Source organism: Rhopilema esculentum, chromosome 16, assembly GCF_057945365.1.
Source record: "Rhopilema esculentum isolate cy_ngs chromosome 16, ASM5794536v1, whole genome shotgun sequence".
In the NCBI taxonomy this organism is placed as follows: domain Eukaryota; kingdom Metazoa; phylum Cnidaria; class Scyphozoa; order Rhizostomeae; family Rhizostomatidae; genus Rhopilema; species Rhopilema esculentum.
In genome coordinates this window covers 9,657,825-9,675,990 of record NC_142830.1, presented here as the reverse complement: position 1 = coordinate 9,675,990, position 18,166 = coordinate 9,657,825, and the positions used below count along the sequence as shown (strand labels likewise).

The 18,166-nt window shown below is 35.7% G+C and overlaps 1 protein-coding gene across 7 annotated transcripts in view; it reads right to left on the bottom strand.

Moving 5' to 3' along the window:
* Positions 1-3,402: 3,402 nt before the first annotated feature.
* Positions 3,403-18,166, bottom strand: part of LOC135681938 (semaphorin-5B) — an 81,442-nt gene continuing 66,678 nt past the window's right edge. For 4 of the 7 annotated variants that reach the window (XM_089112941.1, XM_089112940.1, XM_089112942.1 and 1 more), the window contains 18 exons: positions 17,151-17,244; positions 16,302-16,424; positions 14,250-14,329; positions 13,834-13,866; positions 13,017-13,128; positions 12,240-12,297; positions 11,256-11,388; positions 10,768-10,952; positions 10,317-10,390; positions 9,821-9,900; positions 9,334-9,381; positions 8,557-8,633; positions 7,968-8,042; positions 7,747-7,799; positions 7,229-7,369; positions 6,538-6,768; positions 5,967-6,158; positions 3,407-5,015 (listed from right to left, as the gene is read on the bottom strand). In XM_089112941.1, the coding sequence (XP_088969067.1) occupies positions 4,567-5,015; positions 5,967-6,158; positions 6,538-6,768; positions 7,229-7,369; positions 7,747-7,799; positions 7,968-8,042; positions 8,557-8,633; positions 9,334-9,381; positions 9,821-9,900; positions 10,317-10,390; positions 10,768-10,952; positions 11,256-11,388; positions 12,240-12,297; positions 13,017-13,128; positions 13,834-13,866; positions 14,250-14,329; positions 16,302-16,424; positions 17,151-17,244 (2,238 nt within the window). In that variant the 3' untranslated portion in view covers positions 3,407-4,566. Of the gene's footprint in view, positions 5,016-5,966; positions 6,159-6,537; positions 6,769-7,228; positions 7,370-7,746; positions 7,800-7,967; positions 8,043-8,556; positions 8,634-9,333; positions 9,382-9,820; positions 9,901-10,316; positions 10,391-10,767; positions 10,953-11,255; positions 11,389-12,239; positions 12,298-13,016; positions 13,129-13,833; positions 13,867-14,249; positions 14,330-16,301; positions 16,425-17,150; positions 17,245-18,166 lie in introns of all 7 variants that reach the window. The other 3 variants (XM_089112943.1, XM_065196609.2, XM_065196604.2) reach the window with 2 other exon arrangements.

Sequence of the window (18,166 nt, the reverse complement as noted above, 5' to 3'; positions counted from 1 at the left end):
ACCCATAGAAAGAATAAACGGGTAAAGCTAGCTAACTTCACATCTATAAATAGGCAACCAATCAGAATGAAGTTGCTTGCGTTACCAGACATTCCAAACAGTTATTATTTTAATAGGTAGAGCCTGAGCTCTGTTGTCGTGAAAATGTTTCATCTTGTCTAACAAGCCGCAAAACATTCTATTTAACATAACTAGAACAATTCAATTTTAATGTAGGATGTAACATAAAAAACGGGCTCAGGAAATTCAGCTTCAATTCTGCAAAGTTTTTATAAAAAACTCCAGATGTAACATATCTTTATACGTAAAAAAGAAAGAGAAAAAACCAAGCGAAGTGAGAGCTGTTTTTGGAGACCCGAACGCAACAAAAGCGGTAGCACGGTATTCAGCATGTGTGCTTTCCGCTTGCGGGTTCGCGTAAGCGTTATTGCGTAAGAGATGGATGCTGGAAGACATCGATTGGGGTTGATAAGTATAGCATTCTGACTCATTCTTGAGATTTACAAAACAATGGCCCTCCTCATATAATAGGGTTGATTGGTAATTCTCTGAATCGAAAATCTAGCATAAATGCTTTGTTGGCTATACCAAGAGAACTTAGAATATAGGTGTCAATCTAACTAGCTTTTACTTCCTTGCAGAATTAGCAGCGTTATTTTAAAATCTCCAAAAAAGTATTATTCATGTTACCCTGGGTACCAGAGCCGCAAAAATTAACGGCAGCAAAAATTGAGAGCTGCGGAGCCGCAAAAATTAGCAATACCCTGCGGCTGCAGCCCTTCGACCTTCCTCTTCCATGTTGTGTTCATGTTATGTTCATCGACAATAAATGAAATTGATGCTTTCATATTGTGTCATTTTATAGCTTCGTTTGATCGACTATAGGGACATACCCTTAGGGGCTGAAGTAAAGCACCAGAGTTTGTTTCTTTTTCATAACGCACCAACCTTTCTCATGAATACTTGTTTCACAGGAAAAAAGAAAGTTAATGTTTTATTTCGTCATTATGTGCCAAAAAGAACCATGCAAAATATAAGACTCTTTTGTCTCCGCTCCGTTCATTGGCTTCGCACAATTATGAAACATGCCTCGCGTTTTAACTGAACTAAAGCAAACAGTCTAACTTTCCTTTGAGAAAATTTCAAAATTAATATCGTACAGATACATGGCAAAGCAAATAAAATCAAGCTAGCTAAATACCTTGCTTAACAAGCGAACTTTGCCAGGCGTTCTTGCAAATCAACCGCATTGCTATATATACATTTTCGACTAAATGTACCGCTACTTAACTATCAACAGCATTGATAGGAAACAGACAGTCAATAAAATATGGCAAGAAATCAGCGCGGACAAGACAACTAAACTTTGTACCAAGGGATATGAATTTAATAGCAATCAGAAGTAACACGTCAAGTTTTGCTCTCAGGGGCCGAGCAGTATCCCTGGAGTAAAATGTGTGAATGCTTTTTTATCTTTCATACACATTCCTTGAGGTCTATTTTTTAAAAGGTTCTCTCAGAGCACACTCTCATTGCAACAAAGAAAAACACACGTGCTGGGATACATTGAATGAAGTGTCTTCATACAAGAAGCACGTTTCGAAGAAAAGTTGTGTCGATCGAAACCAATCAACGTACAGGCAACTTGGCCTGAGCCATGGAGTCACAGAACGGCTCCAACTTAAATGTATTCCATACCCCCAATAGCTTTAACAAATTAAAAAAATCATACATGCATCTACCATTTAGATGGGCAAACTGCTCTAGAAATCTCTAAAATTTCAGGATCAATGAATCTATATCAGAAGGTGCATACACCGTGTGACTAATCGCAGAACCTTTGCAACACTTGTGCAAGTTTCGTACTCAGTCATCTCCTCTTCTCTTCAAACAGTATTGGTTCAGTACCACATCATGAAAAATGTTTTTGTGATATATTTACAAATATACCTGTTTTGGACTTGGGGTAGCGGTAGCGACATGGTAGTGGTAGCATGCGGGAAATGACAAATACCAAAATGAACGGAATCTCGTGGGTTTTGTAAGGATTTTCGAGGGATATTTAAGCGTTGTAAGAGACAGATGGCTTGGCTTGTAAAGAAATGACCGGAAAGTCAAAGTAGGTGGCATCGTAAAACCATATAGTTTATCTTTCGATTCTACTCTTCTAGTCTCTTTTTAACCGCTACTTCTATTCTTTTATACCTGAAGAACAGTTATACTTGAAACTTCGTACTTATCTTTAATTCAAATACAAAGTCATCATTTAATTGTAATAATACGTGGCATCTTCATGAAATTTCGAAAAAATAAACTGCTCCTTGATTGTGACAAACAAACACAGCATAAAAATTGTCCAATATCTTTATTGATTGCAAGAAATCACTGCAACACGATTAACCAACAGAACAAACAAATCATAAACTCTTGAACTATAATTACTTATTATTTTTTAAGTTATTTACAGTTTATATATAACATCGGTTACGCATGATAAGATATAGGTTTACGTAAAATATTTCTCGAAATTCAATGTTAACTGGAAATAAGTTAAATTTAACAAATCCTTCTATAGAAGGAGTTATACATATTTTAAAAGATGCCTTGATAATTAATCGAGACATTGTTTTGGTTGCATCGTTCGCATATCTACTTATTTTTCATTGTAAAGACTATTGATTCTATTTTTGTAAATCATTTTCTATTTAACACCTTAAAAAGTTAACATCGCTTTGGCTGTGTAATTTCTAAACCTGAGAAAGATCACGGCACCATACTTAGTTGGGAAAATCGATGCGCTTTGTACCTGGATAATGTCTTTGTTGATTTTTACAATCAACCGTTGATTTGAACGGTGTATCAGATCAAGGAGCCTCTTAAATTAGGTAAATCAAGTATGCTAATGTTTCTCAATACTTAAATGCCACAGGTTGCTCTCTTCCTAAGATGTTTCATTTGTTCACAAAGTGGCGAATAACTTTTTTGGAATGTAAAAAGAATAAAGGCTTTTTCGCAGTAAAATCTGACCAGCAGGAAAAAGCCTTTATCAGAGAACGGACTTTCTAGAAGGAACTTTTATAAAGAACCTCATATTGTCCATCGCCACATCATTCTCATTTGTCATCTGTTTTGGAAGTCAACGTTCTGCTCCTTGAGGAATAATCACAGAAACGATACACTTAACTTTATAGGGATGTAGTACGGGGGGGGGGGGGGGTGCGTTCGACAGTGTGCGTATTCTAAGTCGCAATATTGATATGATACTTAGAATATTTGCCAAAATTTTTGGAACACCTACACAAAATCTTCAAAGTGTTAAAAAGTCTTCCCTTCCCCCCTCCTCCATCAAAATGTTGCTTACAATCAATATTGCGTTATTCTTAGTAACAATTTAGGATCGGAAACATGAAACCTTTTAATGAAAGGGGCAGCCTGGTACGAGGGATAAGAGGGAGGAATGCAGCAACAGAGTTGACGATATGAAGATGCAATTAAAATCCTGGGTTGTCAACTTTTGAACGTGAGTATTGTGGTGTTCCAACTATACTTGGCAAGTATTGTGTCTTGTTTATTGTGGAAAAATGTGCGAGTCTCAATAAAATAAAGAAAAATTTAGACAATTTTGATCTAAGTTTCTTGGCTCCAAGGAAAACAGTGACCTGGCAAAAGCTAAAACTCAAAGTTCTATTGAAACCAAATCGCCACTGTCCAAGTACTTCCTAAGCTCCCAAGCTTCCTAAGCTAATTGTATTTCCTAAGCTACTCTAGTAAAAATATTTACTGTTATTAATAAATACATAGTCGAAAAATTCTGTAAGTACAATATAAAATCCTTTAACTCAATCCTCTAACTATAAAATTAGTTCCGTCTGTTATTAACATTTCATTTGCTTCCAAGCAGTGTGAAAACCTAGCGCTAACATTCTAGTTTGATAACTAAGTAAATAATGGCTTTGCTCTTTGAAAAGTAGAACATGTTTACCTTTCGATAAAAAGGAATTGGGAATTTTATGCAGCTCTTCTGTTGCCTCAGCATCTCTAGTTACATTGTAGATGTAATACACGAGTTTGGAATCAATGGTAAAGGTATTGCTTACTACGGGTGCAGCCTTGATTCGGTATTCTGCAACATCAGATCTGTAAACATCATTGTATGCTCTTCTTCACAAGAAATGCATGACACGAGACAGTGCCTTTACAGTGAGCAGAGCTGCAAACATAGCGCAATTGAAGTCATTTGCAAAGCATTAACTAGCTTGGCTAAATGGACAAATTTTGAAGCAATTTCCAGCCAGCCCGCTTTACATCGTGACTTTTATGTTTCACTCATATGATAAACACAAAACACGTGGATACCCTTGTGTAAATCGTAACAGGCGATCGCAATCAAAAACACGCAATCACTGTGTTGTAGTCTTCCGCAAAATTGACTTGACCAATTTCAGCCGAAATTTGTTAACCAACTCCGAGCAGAGCCGCTCTGCGCTGGACCACTAAAATGACGCTCACGTGATACACAAGGAAGATGATAACGCTCCTTGTACAATTTCTAGGAGACAATCGCGATCAAAAAGACGCTATTCCGTTGTCGTAGTCCTTGTCCTCTCCAAACATTTTTAACTTGCCCGACTTCGGATGTCTTCTCGTTTTTTGCATTGTCAAAGTTGCAACCGGACTTTCTAAACTTTCAGCTGGAATGTGTTTGCCGTTTTCAAACGAACTTTCACTACTACTACTAAGTGGTCTCTTTTCATCTTCAATATTAGAAATTGGAATGTCACCATTATGTCTTACAGGATGTAATGTAAAATCCTGACCATTGAAGGACTCCCGTTGCCTCCTTGACTTCCTTCGATGTCTCTTCTTCATCATCCAAATCACAACAACAACACATATAACAATACACAGAATGCTAGAAACAACAACAGCTACTATCAAATCAGATACTGTGAATCCTCTTTTCACTGTATTGCTACTTGTTCCACCGGCTTGGGCTCCAGCTGTGTTTATGGGACCTGAAAAGCAAGGCAGAAGGTGATCAGAACCACGAAGGACAACATGCAGCTTTGAGACAATTACACCGATTGCAATATAATGAAGATTGGGCCTTTGTAATTTCCTAGGAAATCAGTTTTCATAACAAGAAGATGTCTACACTTAAATATTCTAGGTTGCTTATGAAAGATAAACTAGTTTTGGTGCTATGTTATAAACTTAACTTGTACCCTGGATTCCTTACTTGGCAGTAGTAAGGTATCTGGGACACAGGCCAATCACACTGGGAAGGGAATAATCCAGTAAAGAACCCAATATTCGAGTAGCAGAGCCTAAACCACACATTAATAAAAATACAATTACAGAGCTTTCTATACAGAAATGTGAATTTCAGATGCAACACATTTTTCTAAGGTTTTATTTTCCAATTCGATACAAAGATAAGAACGAATAATAGAAGGTTCTCTGCTTGTGAATACATTTGTTCCGTTTTTCGAAGGACAGGATAATTGAATCAGTTTTAGTGAGAGTTGTGAAAAAATATGCCATTTGGATGTGTGCTGAAACCACTTTATGTGATACTGCTTAGATTTGAATTAAAGAGAATCAGTTGTGCAGTGGGGCTCAGTCCCCTTCATAAAATTAAGAATTTTTTTGGAGGGGGGGGGGGGGGAATGTTAGGTTGGGTGAATTCTATTCTAGGCAATATGACTAAACCCTTTATTACGCTACTTGATTTTCCATGAATAAGCAATTTCTTTCAGCCACTCAGAGTTGTCAAATATTTTGAATAATATTATGCAGAACATAATATGCAAAACAGAGAATCTTTGACATAGATGCAAGTATAAAGGGTGAGAGTATGACAATGGGTATGGTCTTTGGATCCGGCTTCTAAAAGTTTCCCAACATAGGACGGCACCTCTGAGGAGGATATAAGGTAACCAAATGCAGGTAAAGAATGTGCTTACTTGGCTTTGTAGTTGGTTTCGCTATGTTGTGACAGGTACATGTTCGATTTTGAATCCGATCCGAAGGACAACCTTTTTTATTTTTGCAACTACTGAAGCAGGTCTTAACACGAAACTGAACACCAAACGAGACATCTCTACCATCTTCAACAAAGCAAATGCAACTGCTCCATGCACCAACGACGGTTTTGTCTGGAATTATATAAGGGGAATTTGTAGATTAATGCTTGTTGTGAGAAAAGTAGGTTTAAAGTAGAGTTTGGGTGGCATAAAACATGGTCATAAAAAGAGTAAGGTCGGAATGAATAACAAAGCAGCTGCGAGATGCAAAAGTGACCTACGTTCAATGTATGTATTATATACTTGGTTTAAAAGAAACAAAGTTCATTCGTCTTGAAGTTTCAATGGTTTTAAAGTTTTAAAGGTGCAGAAATAGGCAAGTTAAACAAAACTAAAAATGGCTTTGATAAACGCAAACAAAATCTTCCATCTCATATCTCATACAAACAAAGTCTTTTCCGTCGCATATCTTTTCCGTCTGACACTCTATCAGTTAGACAAGCATACTTACGTATACAGGATGATGCTTTTGATTTAACTTGGCACTTGCGACATTCTCGAGAATCCCCAATGCAAGGCAGACCCCCATTTTGAGGATACGGGCTGTTACAGGAGCGGCCTCTAGTCTGGAATCCTGAGCCGCAAGAGTCATGATCGCAGACCGACCATGTGGTCCATTGGGACCAGCCCCCGTCAGTTGGGCCGGTCGTGATCCAAGATGTCTCGTTTTTTATTTTCACCGCTAAAAACAAAATCATTTACACAAAACTCTAATATTGCAGCTTAAGAAATCTTGGTTTTGGAAGTAGTTGAAATGGCACTCGCAGCCAGGATAGTGGGAAACTAATAATCAAGATAGAATTAATCTCAAAATTTTGTGCTAATACAACAAAAGCAACATTTAAATTAATTGATCATAAGCATTGCGCCTGGCATAAAAAGGATCCCTTTGACGCTCTTCATATTTTGCTCTATTAACTAGAATAGTACTTTTAAACCATTTTCCTATTTTCAATCAGTTAAACTGCACACTTCTTAAGTATCTGAAGTGTATGTTTTAAATGTGAATGCATTCCACTTCTCCACGCACTTTCACCCTTAAGAAACCTGGCTTATACCTAGACAACAATAAATTATCTATCTACAAAATAACCCTCTTTTTAGATAAGAGTATTTGATAGATTACAAAATTTGATGACTACCTGAGCAATTTTCAATGTCTATTGCACTTCCTTGGCAGTCGCCTTCCTTGCATGTCCTACATTGCCTTTTCCTGCATCGGCAGTTTCTGCCATTGCCAGAATCAAGACACGTATGCCATTGAGACCACGCCGACCAATAACCTATGATAAATTTAAATGTTTCAAACAATGTCGTACATGCCATTTGCAAAGGGGATAAATGGGTCTTGAAATGTTTTTGGAAAAGGCTGAAACATAGTAAAATTCACCAAGAGAAATGTTCAAATGGGTTATTAGTACCGCGAAATTTAAAGATGGCACAAAAAAGCAGCCACATAACATACTGAAGTATTTTCGTCTGACACTGTCCAGAGTATGTCCGAAGTTTTTATACTTTCGAGGCTGCAGGATTACAATCAAAGAGTAAACAATATCTTTTTTATAATTACGTTTGAATCGTATAAAAATAAAATGTTTAACTAGCGATATCGTTCAAGAATTAGCTAAATGAGGATCATCAAAAAAATGGAGCTGCTAACCTTTTTTCTCCGGACACTTCGAAAAATCTTGAATAATATCCGCAACTGATGTTCTGAAAGACCAAAAAGAAAGAGTATTTAACACACGACTAACATTTCTTTTAAAATCCTCAACCCGCGTTTATATTAAAATCTAATGACAAACTTGATTCAAACTACCAGTAGAAAAAACACTAGATCGACTACCCATGTTAATGTATCCAAATCATTGATCAACTTACACATTCCTAGTTGATATGCATTTTCCAGTTGTTTTACTCCAACCACAATATGGATGACGAGCTTCAACACAAGAGCTGGAAAACAGTGTTAAATATCTTTAAACAGATTATTAGAATAAAAGGCAACAGCAAACAACGCTCATGGTGTTATCCTGCTGTATTTGCATGATACTTCGAATCCGACTATTACATTTTTAAATGTAGCCTGAACATAACAACAAATAATACAGAAATCCATTGAAAAACAAAAGATATCCCTTTGTTTAGCTGTGCTGTACCCAGCTCTAATAAATCAATATCGTCTAAATATCTAATTAAATTAGATTGAAATAGAAAGTTGAAGATAAATTTGATTTCAGTTAGTATAAAAATAATAAGAAGGATAGAAAGATTGATAGTTAAACTTGAAATTTAGACAATCTAGCTTGCTTTAAAATCTACAATCTACAAATTTTAAAATCTTGACTTTCAAATCGATTTTACAAATCAAATATTCTAAACTGACATGGATAAAAAATGATTCTAGACGACATCTTCTCTAAATAATGGTCTCGTGTTATCTGTGCCCTTGACAAGATTAGATTTTTACCTTTGATCGGGGTAAAGAGAGCAGTTTTCAAGTTTAAGCTGCAGTATACGGGTGTCTGTACTTGCATAAAGCCGTTGCTAAAGAAAAACAGAGAAAAATTAAAAAAATCATCCCAAAACGTGGTTATGTCAAATTAGTCACCGGTGGTATTTCAGTGAATTAGTTTAATCAGATAAGCCGTGTTCACATTACGCTAATTAATGCAAATTGAACCCGGGTTGAGCAAGCACAGGCTAACTTTTTTGCAATGCATATGCAGTTAAAATTACCCACATCGACAGGCGGGTTAAATCTATGAAAGAGTTTTCAAAATGAAGTGTAAACTAGAAACAGGGTTGAATCTTGGTTCGCTTTCTGTGACATATGCCAATAAACGTTTAATTCTTTCTTTTCTCAATTGTACGCATGTGCTTTATAGTTAAGTAATCCTGGTTTCTTCTATTAAATTGGAAACCGCATTAGTATAAACTACATTTAACATCTTAAAGACACTACAAGAACATCGCCACGGCATGCAACCGAGGCACATCTCACTTTCTCGTTAACACTGCCTCTTTGATTCCGTGTAGTGCAAACGCCAGTTCGTTTAACTAGGAGCCCGGGTCAATCTGAATGGATTTATTATGGTTGAAAGAAAACTATTATGTCATCAGTATCAATGAACTGAATATTATAGAAAGATAATGCAGGCAAAACTAAAACTTATCATAGTTATACAGCTTTCTCGAGCTCATCTGTTTTTGTGTTCAATAGAACAAAATATATATTTTAAATCACCTTGTCTTTCCAAAGCACCAGCTTTCGAATGATTTCCTCTTTGCCTTTCTGCAAACGAGACAAAAAGCTTATACAGTGGGCCCTCTTAGGATATCTTTTACATAACGGAACATTGTTAAACAAATTCCATATGTTCCTATAATTATGTATCAACATGATATAATATGAAGATTACTGTATCGAGTGTGTGCTCGATGCCAGAAACAGAGCTATGCAGTCTTGGATGTTTTGAATAGGATTTTTCAAAATTGTAACTCCGAGTTAAATGGGCCCTCTGCCGTTAAATGGGTTAAATGTGATTATCAGGCTACAATAGGTAAATCATCTGTAGATAGATCATTAGGCACTTAAAGGCAACATATTACAATAACATCGTATCCAGTTATAATGTGTTTCGAATGCTTTCTTATCCCATTATCCCATTACAGTGTGTTTGACTGTTTCTTCATTAAAAAGTTTGTTTACATTTGCAGTTGTAAAGACTTACTTGAAAAAGTACCAACTCATTCAGCAGGCAAGTAAGCTTCTTTGACGCCAAGATGTGAAGAACAAGTACTGTGCCACGATCTGAGAATTGATAAATATATGAGCATTCTTTGCTTTATTTCTTTGATGAAGACCTTTCAGGTGTAAAGATTGCTCAAAGCGGAAATGATTTAATGCATATTACGAGCCAATCCTTTACACAGAATGAAACGTTGGATAATGACCATCAGATTACGTGTTACAAAATTACTTGGCTGGCAATTTTTCAAAATTGTGAAAGGATAAGATTAGAAAATGTCCGATGAATATGCAGTTAGTTTCTCTTTGATTCGCAGGAAATTTTTCTTAAATATGAAACTGATTTTTGCGGCCTAATGTTCAAACAGCACGAGATTCGATTGTAAATTGTCGAAGCACATAGAAAACAACAGAGCACTTGGCTTCATAACCTTGATTACAGCCACAGTACTGCAGTGATCTAAGAAATAGCAAAATACCTGTGCCAATATATGCCAATACACTGTTTGCATTGTTATCTTTCTTGACATTATCAACAGCAATAGCTGTAAATCTGAAATGAAAAAGTTTTTGTTGAAAAGCCTGAAGGATTTGTCAATACTTTCATGATTTCAAAGTATATTACCTTTTAGGAACAAAGATCGTGAAGAACAAATTTGTGAAACTGATAATTGGACTTGCAAAATCGATTGCAATCTGAGGTAAAATCGAATATAACCTTAAAGCATTAGTCGAACCGGTTTTGTTAATACCAGATCGAGATACCGCACAGGTTGTAGGAAAGGTTTCGCGTTAAATAGGCGATTTTGAGAATGGCTTACTGAAGGTGAATGGAGACTCCTGTATCGATGAAATACTTCTAAATACAAAGCAGCAAGCATTAATAAACACACAACAAAGGTACAGATACGTATAATTGTGTAGCCAAACCTTTCCATTTGTCTATGAAATATCAAATCTGACACTGCTATCATTGGGTCATACATGATCTTGTAGCGGTAGGAATCAGTCAATGCCGAAGAGGTCATAAAATTCGTGGGCTCCTTTCCAGGACGAACAGTTTCGTTGTAATCTTTCATCGAATATCGGCGAAGACTCTTTGGGTTGATTTTGCACTACAAAAGATTATAATTTGCGGATTAAATTTGAGAATTAAAGTAAAATTAAAAATCAATATGGTATACTGTTAAACTCAATAAAAGGAGACTGCATGTTCAGCCTATAATTGCTTCATACATCCTGAGTGCCTGGTTAAGATATCGTCAACATAAAAATGACAAACAGAAAAGCAACTAAAATAGAACAAACAGAACCGAATGAGGGAGAAGTTAAAAACATATTGCTACAGGCTACCAGCAATATCATACTTACAAAACCTGACAACACATACTTAGAATAAGTCAAACAGAACTACAAACCTCGGTGAAATGATGCGGATTAGGTACTCTTTTTGTGACTGAGTCGGCACCTTTATATAGGAAATCTCCATTAAAGACTTTCTTGAAATCCGCCAATTTGAAGGTGCAAATTGCAGATCCTTTGAAACTGAGACTAGAGAAAAAATACGGTTTTATCAAAATCTGAAAATTTTTTACGATTTCTTGGTTTTAATGATATAAAGTATTATCTATGATTACATGTAGATGGACCAAACTGGTTAGCAACACTAAGTATAAACATCATTGCGAACAAATCGTATGTGGACGAACATGGTTTGCATTCAAAGATCCATACACTGCGATTGAACAAAATAAATTGACAATGTTTTAGAAACCGGTGCTAATCTTAAGCAAATTTGATAAAACTCTTTATTTGCCTCTGACCATAGTGATAGAGGCCCATTTCATTCAATTAAACGTATAGAAAGTTTTGATGCCCGCAAGATTCATAAGACCACACTGAATCTACAGAGAAAGGAATCAAAAGGAGAAAACAAATATTCTGCTTGAAATATGAAAAAGTTGTGCATCTCGCAAATACGCGAATCTGTTTGGTTTCTTTTTGAAACTCCCTTACCGAACAACCTACAAAAAGCAGCTCGCAAATACTATGCATTGAAATTCACAAATCAACTAGGGCACCTACTTAACCAAATCAACACGTGACTTTGCATTTGGAAGCTATTACGAAGTTACTCCTCACGACCTCCATGCATCAAGACCGTACTAAAGTCACATCGATCTTAAACAAAAGCAAAATCGCAAAATGCACAATACATATCCTGCAAATGCTGCAAATTTTATTTGAATGAAAAACTGAGAAAATTACAGTTCTCTGGAACAATTTTCATTAGCAGTTTTGCTTCTTTCGGAGCAAATCTTTTTAGTGTTACGGTAGCGACTCAACAAATGTTACGAAATTTGTCATTTGAAAAGTTAGCAAAAATAATATTGCGTTCTCACCTAGATGTTCTGAATGCTGCATAAAACGTCTCTGATTGCTCAGAATAAACGACTTTATCTGCCATATGATAAATAAATATTAAGTTACGAAAATAATGATTGCTTTGGGAGTAAAAAAAGCAATAGAAAATATGATGGGATGGTCTGCTAGCATACGTCTAAGATAAAATTATTAAATGCGTTATAAATTGCAAAATGGTTGAGCTTGTCTGTTACTTAGTCTGACGTCATCATGACCTCAACTTGGATGTTAATGTAGAATCGCAAAGAAACTGTGCTCAATGCTAATTTTTGTTTTATCTGTCTATAATTCCACTATTTTCATTGTTTATTACTACGATCATCCAAGCCTTTGATGTTCTTATTGTATATCATTTATGAAATTATTCTATGTTATTATGTTATTGTCAATATATGTCTTTGAAAGATAGCATTACAATAGACTAAAACATCATTAAATTTTATCATTAAATTCAGATCGTATATGACGTCAAAAAGCTCATGTGCATGATCAGAAAAAAGAAGCTAAGACAAGTATTCATCATCGTATTATTAAAGTTGCTTTCCTTTCCACTATAATGTATGCTTTGAATGCTGAGATTTTGTTGCTAAGACACGCAAGAGAATGGTGTAAAGTGATATCCTACCAGTTTTCTAAAAGGTCATGAACCATTTTGAAATGGGTTTTGAATGACTATTTCCTCCCTGTAAACTTAGATAAACATAGATTTTTTATTTTTTTCAGGACTTCTATTATGCTTTATTCGAGAGACTCACCAACGATGTCAAATTGCATATCTTCGTATCCTGGTACTTTACAATCCAAGCGTGTCTTTCGAAATGTTGTCCATTGATTCTCAAGAATATACTGTGATCCGCCATTATCATTCTGAAAAAGAAAAAGGTATTGCGCTGAAATTGTAATGACTTGTAAGATTTTCAGAGAGGCCCTAAGGAAATTCTCGAAGTGTAGCTCTTACGACTATTGTCAAATGCGAAATAATTGTATCAAATTCTTATTTATATTAACGCTGAAAATTATTTTGTTATTGAAAAGTTCTGGAAGCCAGTCATTTCGACTTCAAATAGCAAATGCACACTCTTTTTAAAAAGAATACCTAAATTTTTGCTGAATCTCAATATTCTTAAATTTGTTAGACTTTGAACCTATATAATTCTTAAAATACTCTTAAGCGAAACAAGGTGTAACCGGGTTACATCATATTTCTAATGACTTCGAGGCAGAATACGTCTATTTCAAGACATACAGTGTGAAACTCGCATTTATTTTGCTTTCCAAAAAACTCGAATAAACAAAAATTTAACTCTTGATGAAGCTTGAGTTTTGTATTATTCTTAAATCATTCTATAAATTTCAGCGATTTTGAGAATTAGTATTCTTATATTCTTATAAAAGTGTATAACAGCTTCCTTTGCTATCCTGCTCACAGAGATTCAAGATTCTGCATTTGAAGCAGATTCTACTTAATGTACATGCGCATCAAACAGCCAGCATATTTTACTTCTTTTAAGAAAGCATTTGCTTTACAACCACTATGAAAGTAAATAACAAAAAAACCAAATTATAGATTACCTGACAGATTCTAGCAACTGTTGCATGTCGTTTCTATGAAGAAAAGGCGTATTTCATTATAAAGAGTTCAGATAATACTAAAATCTTGTATAAAACATTAAAGATTTTGGCTGGAAACTGAATACAATCTCTGATACCACGAGCCAGGACTATGATAAAATTGGACCGCCGCTTCATTTGAAAATATTTCTACTGCATCATCTCTGTTTTTTATTGCATCGATTTAATTCGGAAAGAAACTCTGAACAATCCAGAAAGAATATATCGATGTTTATATATACACTTGTGTACGCGTGCATTACATTTACCCAAGCCCACCTATTCAAAGTGACATCTCTGCCATCTCACAACTTAAACATATGTTAAAAGACAAAGATTTGTTAAGAATTCATAACTAAACCTTTAATAATACTTACATTACTCCGTTCACTTGAAATCTCATTGAAGAATATGAATACATTGGGGTCTACTGCAATGCTTGCAGTAAACTGTGGGTCTGCAAATAAAACGATATTGAAAATGATCTAATTTGCGTATAACTTTGTTAAAGAGGTTAATAAGTGGTTTGTCAATACCACCACAAAAGCTCGAATATAGGCCTACCATCATACTTTACTTTCATAGAATGTTTAATACTGTTTCACATTATCCATCAACTTTAAGTCATATCAAAGCACTTTAGGCGCAGTTAGAGACTCATTGCTAACAATGGGCCTTTGCGAGCGTGGCGACGGTCCAAACAATGACAGTAATTTTCTACGGATTAACCAAAATTGATTTTAGACAGTCTAAAAATGCATTATGGGATGCTTACGTAGCGCAATGGCTCAATGTTAGCAATGAGTCTTTAACCATTTGAATCAGCTACCAAATCATATGTACGATAATTCCCATTTAAGAATTTCTAGTTATTTATAGATGCTCCTCGTTTCGTTGGCAAGGAAATGTGATAAAATCAGCCAAGTCAGGCATTTGCCTTCTGGGTATAATTTCATTATCTCAATAGAGAGTTTTGCTAATTTTATTATCCGAAATAAAAAAGAGATATGACATTCTCGAAAATTCCATCGATTTGATAGCAAACCTGAGACTGTTTGAAAAACATCATAGACAAAGGGACCATAAAATAGCAAAAAACTATTCTAAAGATAAGAGTCAAAGGAAGACTTTTCTTTGAAGTAACATGCCAAAACCTGGCAGTGGTATGATCTATCTATTGCAATGCTCCTCGTTTACAGCTTGTAACGTTATGCTTTTGATCACATAAGCCGCCCCTTAAGGACATGATACAACGATGACTGTAAAATACGTGTGTGTTGATTTGGTGCAAATCCATTGCATTTCAAAATTAATCGATTAAGCCATTCCTTTTGCTATTTGTAAGCGACACCAAAAAAGTTATGAGAAAGGATTGGTGGGCAGATTAAAATGAAAAGGTTGAAACTTAATCTCATTAGACGTTTTATTAGAGAAAGAGCAAGCTTGGAGCAATGGATCATTGTCCATGGTAATCCAGTTACTAAGAATGGTCTTGCAGTGAGAATTTGCATCGCATAACATAAAAAACTGACAATGACTGACATAAAAAACTGCTTAATGCAGAGCAGAATGCTGAATGCTCAAGGCTGCTCGTATAGAGTTCTAAAGTGTGACGTCATCAAAAAACTATTTTCAGAATTTTTGAATTTTCACCACATAACGTAAAAGATTACCATGAAATACTTTCAAATATGCAAAATTGGCCAAATATGTCTAAAATTGGTTGAGATATAGCCAATGAAAGATTTAAAGCTTGCTAACGAATCACTGTTATTTTGGCTCTGTACATAAAGTTATGAACAGAGAGGGACCAAAATAAAGAGGTTTGATGGGGAAAGAGCCAATACACATATGACCATATCTCTGCCAATTCGTGGAAAAATTGACTGATATTGCATATTTAGAGCTATTTTATGATGTTCTTTCCGGTTATAGGATCCAAATTCCAAAATTCTAAAATTAGACTTTTGTGACGTCATCACTTTAGAACTCTTTTGCTGTGCACCAAATTCGTGTGACACTATACGAAAAACAGATGCAATATTTCCAATTAGTATTTTTAGATAGAAATCCTACGTCAGGGGGGCCTCCAGTCACCTGCAACACCAGCAAGAGAAGATGGCGAAGGAGAAGGTTGGAAAATTCGTTCCCTTACAAGAGATCAAGCCTCTTTTCAAGAGTCTCATTTCCATAGAATCGACTGTGAATATGTCATCATATGGAATCATATGTAATCATATGTAAGGCGTATGTTAGGGTAGCCTGTGCCCCAATCCACGAGGATGTGGCAGCATTTGTGGGCTGGGGCGCAGGCTAATGTTAGGGCAGAATAATCTGTTTACTTAAGTTAAAGCCCATTAGAAAGAAATCAACAAGCATCACCTTTGCTAAAGACAAATGGAAAAATATGTACTAACGAGTAACCTTACCATTCATATCCATTCTGGTCGATAACATTTCCCACCTCGACTCTTGAAGTAAATAGGATCCACTTATGACTGCTTGCCTGGCATTACGGTCCTTGTATGTTGCAGCCATAAGCTCTCCATTCCCTTCAAAATAATGATTCAGTCCATTAACACTCATTCTTAATTTGTGGAAAGAGAAGACAATTGGATTGCCAAAAAATGGCTCAATTTGTCTTTCTGGTATAGTTTCATGGCTGATATTGAAAACAATTCTACGGAGGCAGGCATTCAAAGGATCTCCGAGTCTGAGTGTCACTCAAAGAACATTAGACTGTTTATATCAGAAACCCATGACGTCCAGTTTTCAGTATAGCTGGGGCCAATTTATTTCGACCTGCACATTTGAACTCATTCAGAACTCTAAACTACTTCTTAAAAGTGATGAGTCGGTCGGTTGGTAGTGAAAATAAAGATTTTTGACTTGGCTTTCGCAAAACATTGAACCTAACATTTAAAACAAATACTGCAATAATTGGATAGTTGACGCTCGCAACTCAGGCTGAGCCACAGATAGTCTTAAAAAGCAGAGCTACAGAGCTACAGTTGCAGAAATTTTTAAATCCAAATCTTTTTCCAAAAGGCCGTAGCGCGAGCAGCCTTCCTTTGAATATATCATCCTTTAAAAGCGAGTTTTTGTCATTTAGGAGAGCTCCGTCGTTGAATTTCCAAAATCGTCGGAAAAGAAATGAAGCTCCCCCCCCCCTTGTCGCATAATATGACCTGGATACCCCCTTGAGCTCAACAGCTAGTGACGACCCTGGGTACAAATGCTTCCTCGACAGCTGAAAAATTGAACGAATTGGCACTTACTTGATATTGCGCCGACTGGTTCCAAATCAACTTTCGGTGAGCATCTGCTTCTGCCATTTTGGTTTCCCTCTAAGACTACACTGGGGTCATCCAGCTAAACAAAAAAGGTGTCAGGTAAGTTCTATTTTATCGTAATTATGGCTTCCTTTCCGAAACATTATTGTCTTTTCTTTATGAATTGTGCAAGAACTCTAACAGTTCTCTCGAATTCAAATACAAAAAGGCCAAAATCAGTGTCACATAAGGTCAGTCTGGTGTAACATTGACAAGATAGTCGTATCGACAGAAACTGAAAGACTACAGAGATCTAAGCATTGCATCGTACTGAAGTGGGACCATAGAAGACAAAATGACATGTGAACCAGTTTAAGAAAAACTTGAATTTTTAAGTTTGTAAGTCTAGCTTGCAAAGGCTCTTGAAACCTTCAACTCTTACTATAGGCATCAGAAAATTCACGCTGAATTTTTAAAATTCCCATTGAATTCTACTTTTTAGAATGATTTAAAGTAGAGTGACTGTAGCTGTAACTTGAGGTGATTTAAGCAAGGAAGAGGTGATTTAAGCAAAGTTACAAAAGTTGTTTCACATAATCATTAGAATTTACCCCCAATATCAGCGTCACTAGCAATAAGCTGGAGACTCTTTACTTTGCGTTTATGTAAAAATGAAAGGGGGCACTACTAACAACAATTCTTTACTCGCCTCTAACAAATTTTTAACAAATTACATAGAAAAGGACTACATACCAATACAGATCACATAGTCATTAAGAAATGGATGGTAGAGAATAGAGCAGTAAGAAAATAGCAAAAGTACAGTTCATTGCTAAATAGTTGTTTTTTTCGTATCATAGTTAAAATGCAACTTATCTGTCATCCTTTATGACAAGATTTTCTGATACCCAGATAGTTGTTTGAGGCGAGCAAAGGATTATTGTCAGCAACGAAAATTCAATTCCAGGAAAAAGAAGCCGTGCAATTTCAAATGAAAAACCTTTGCAGGTTTTAACAAATCA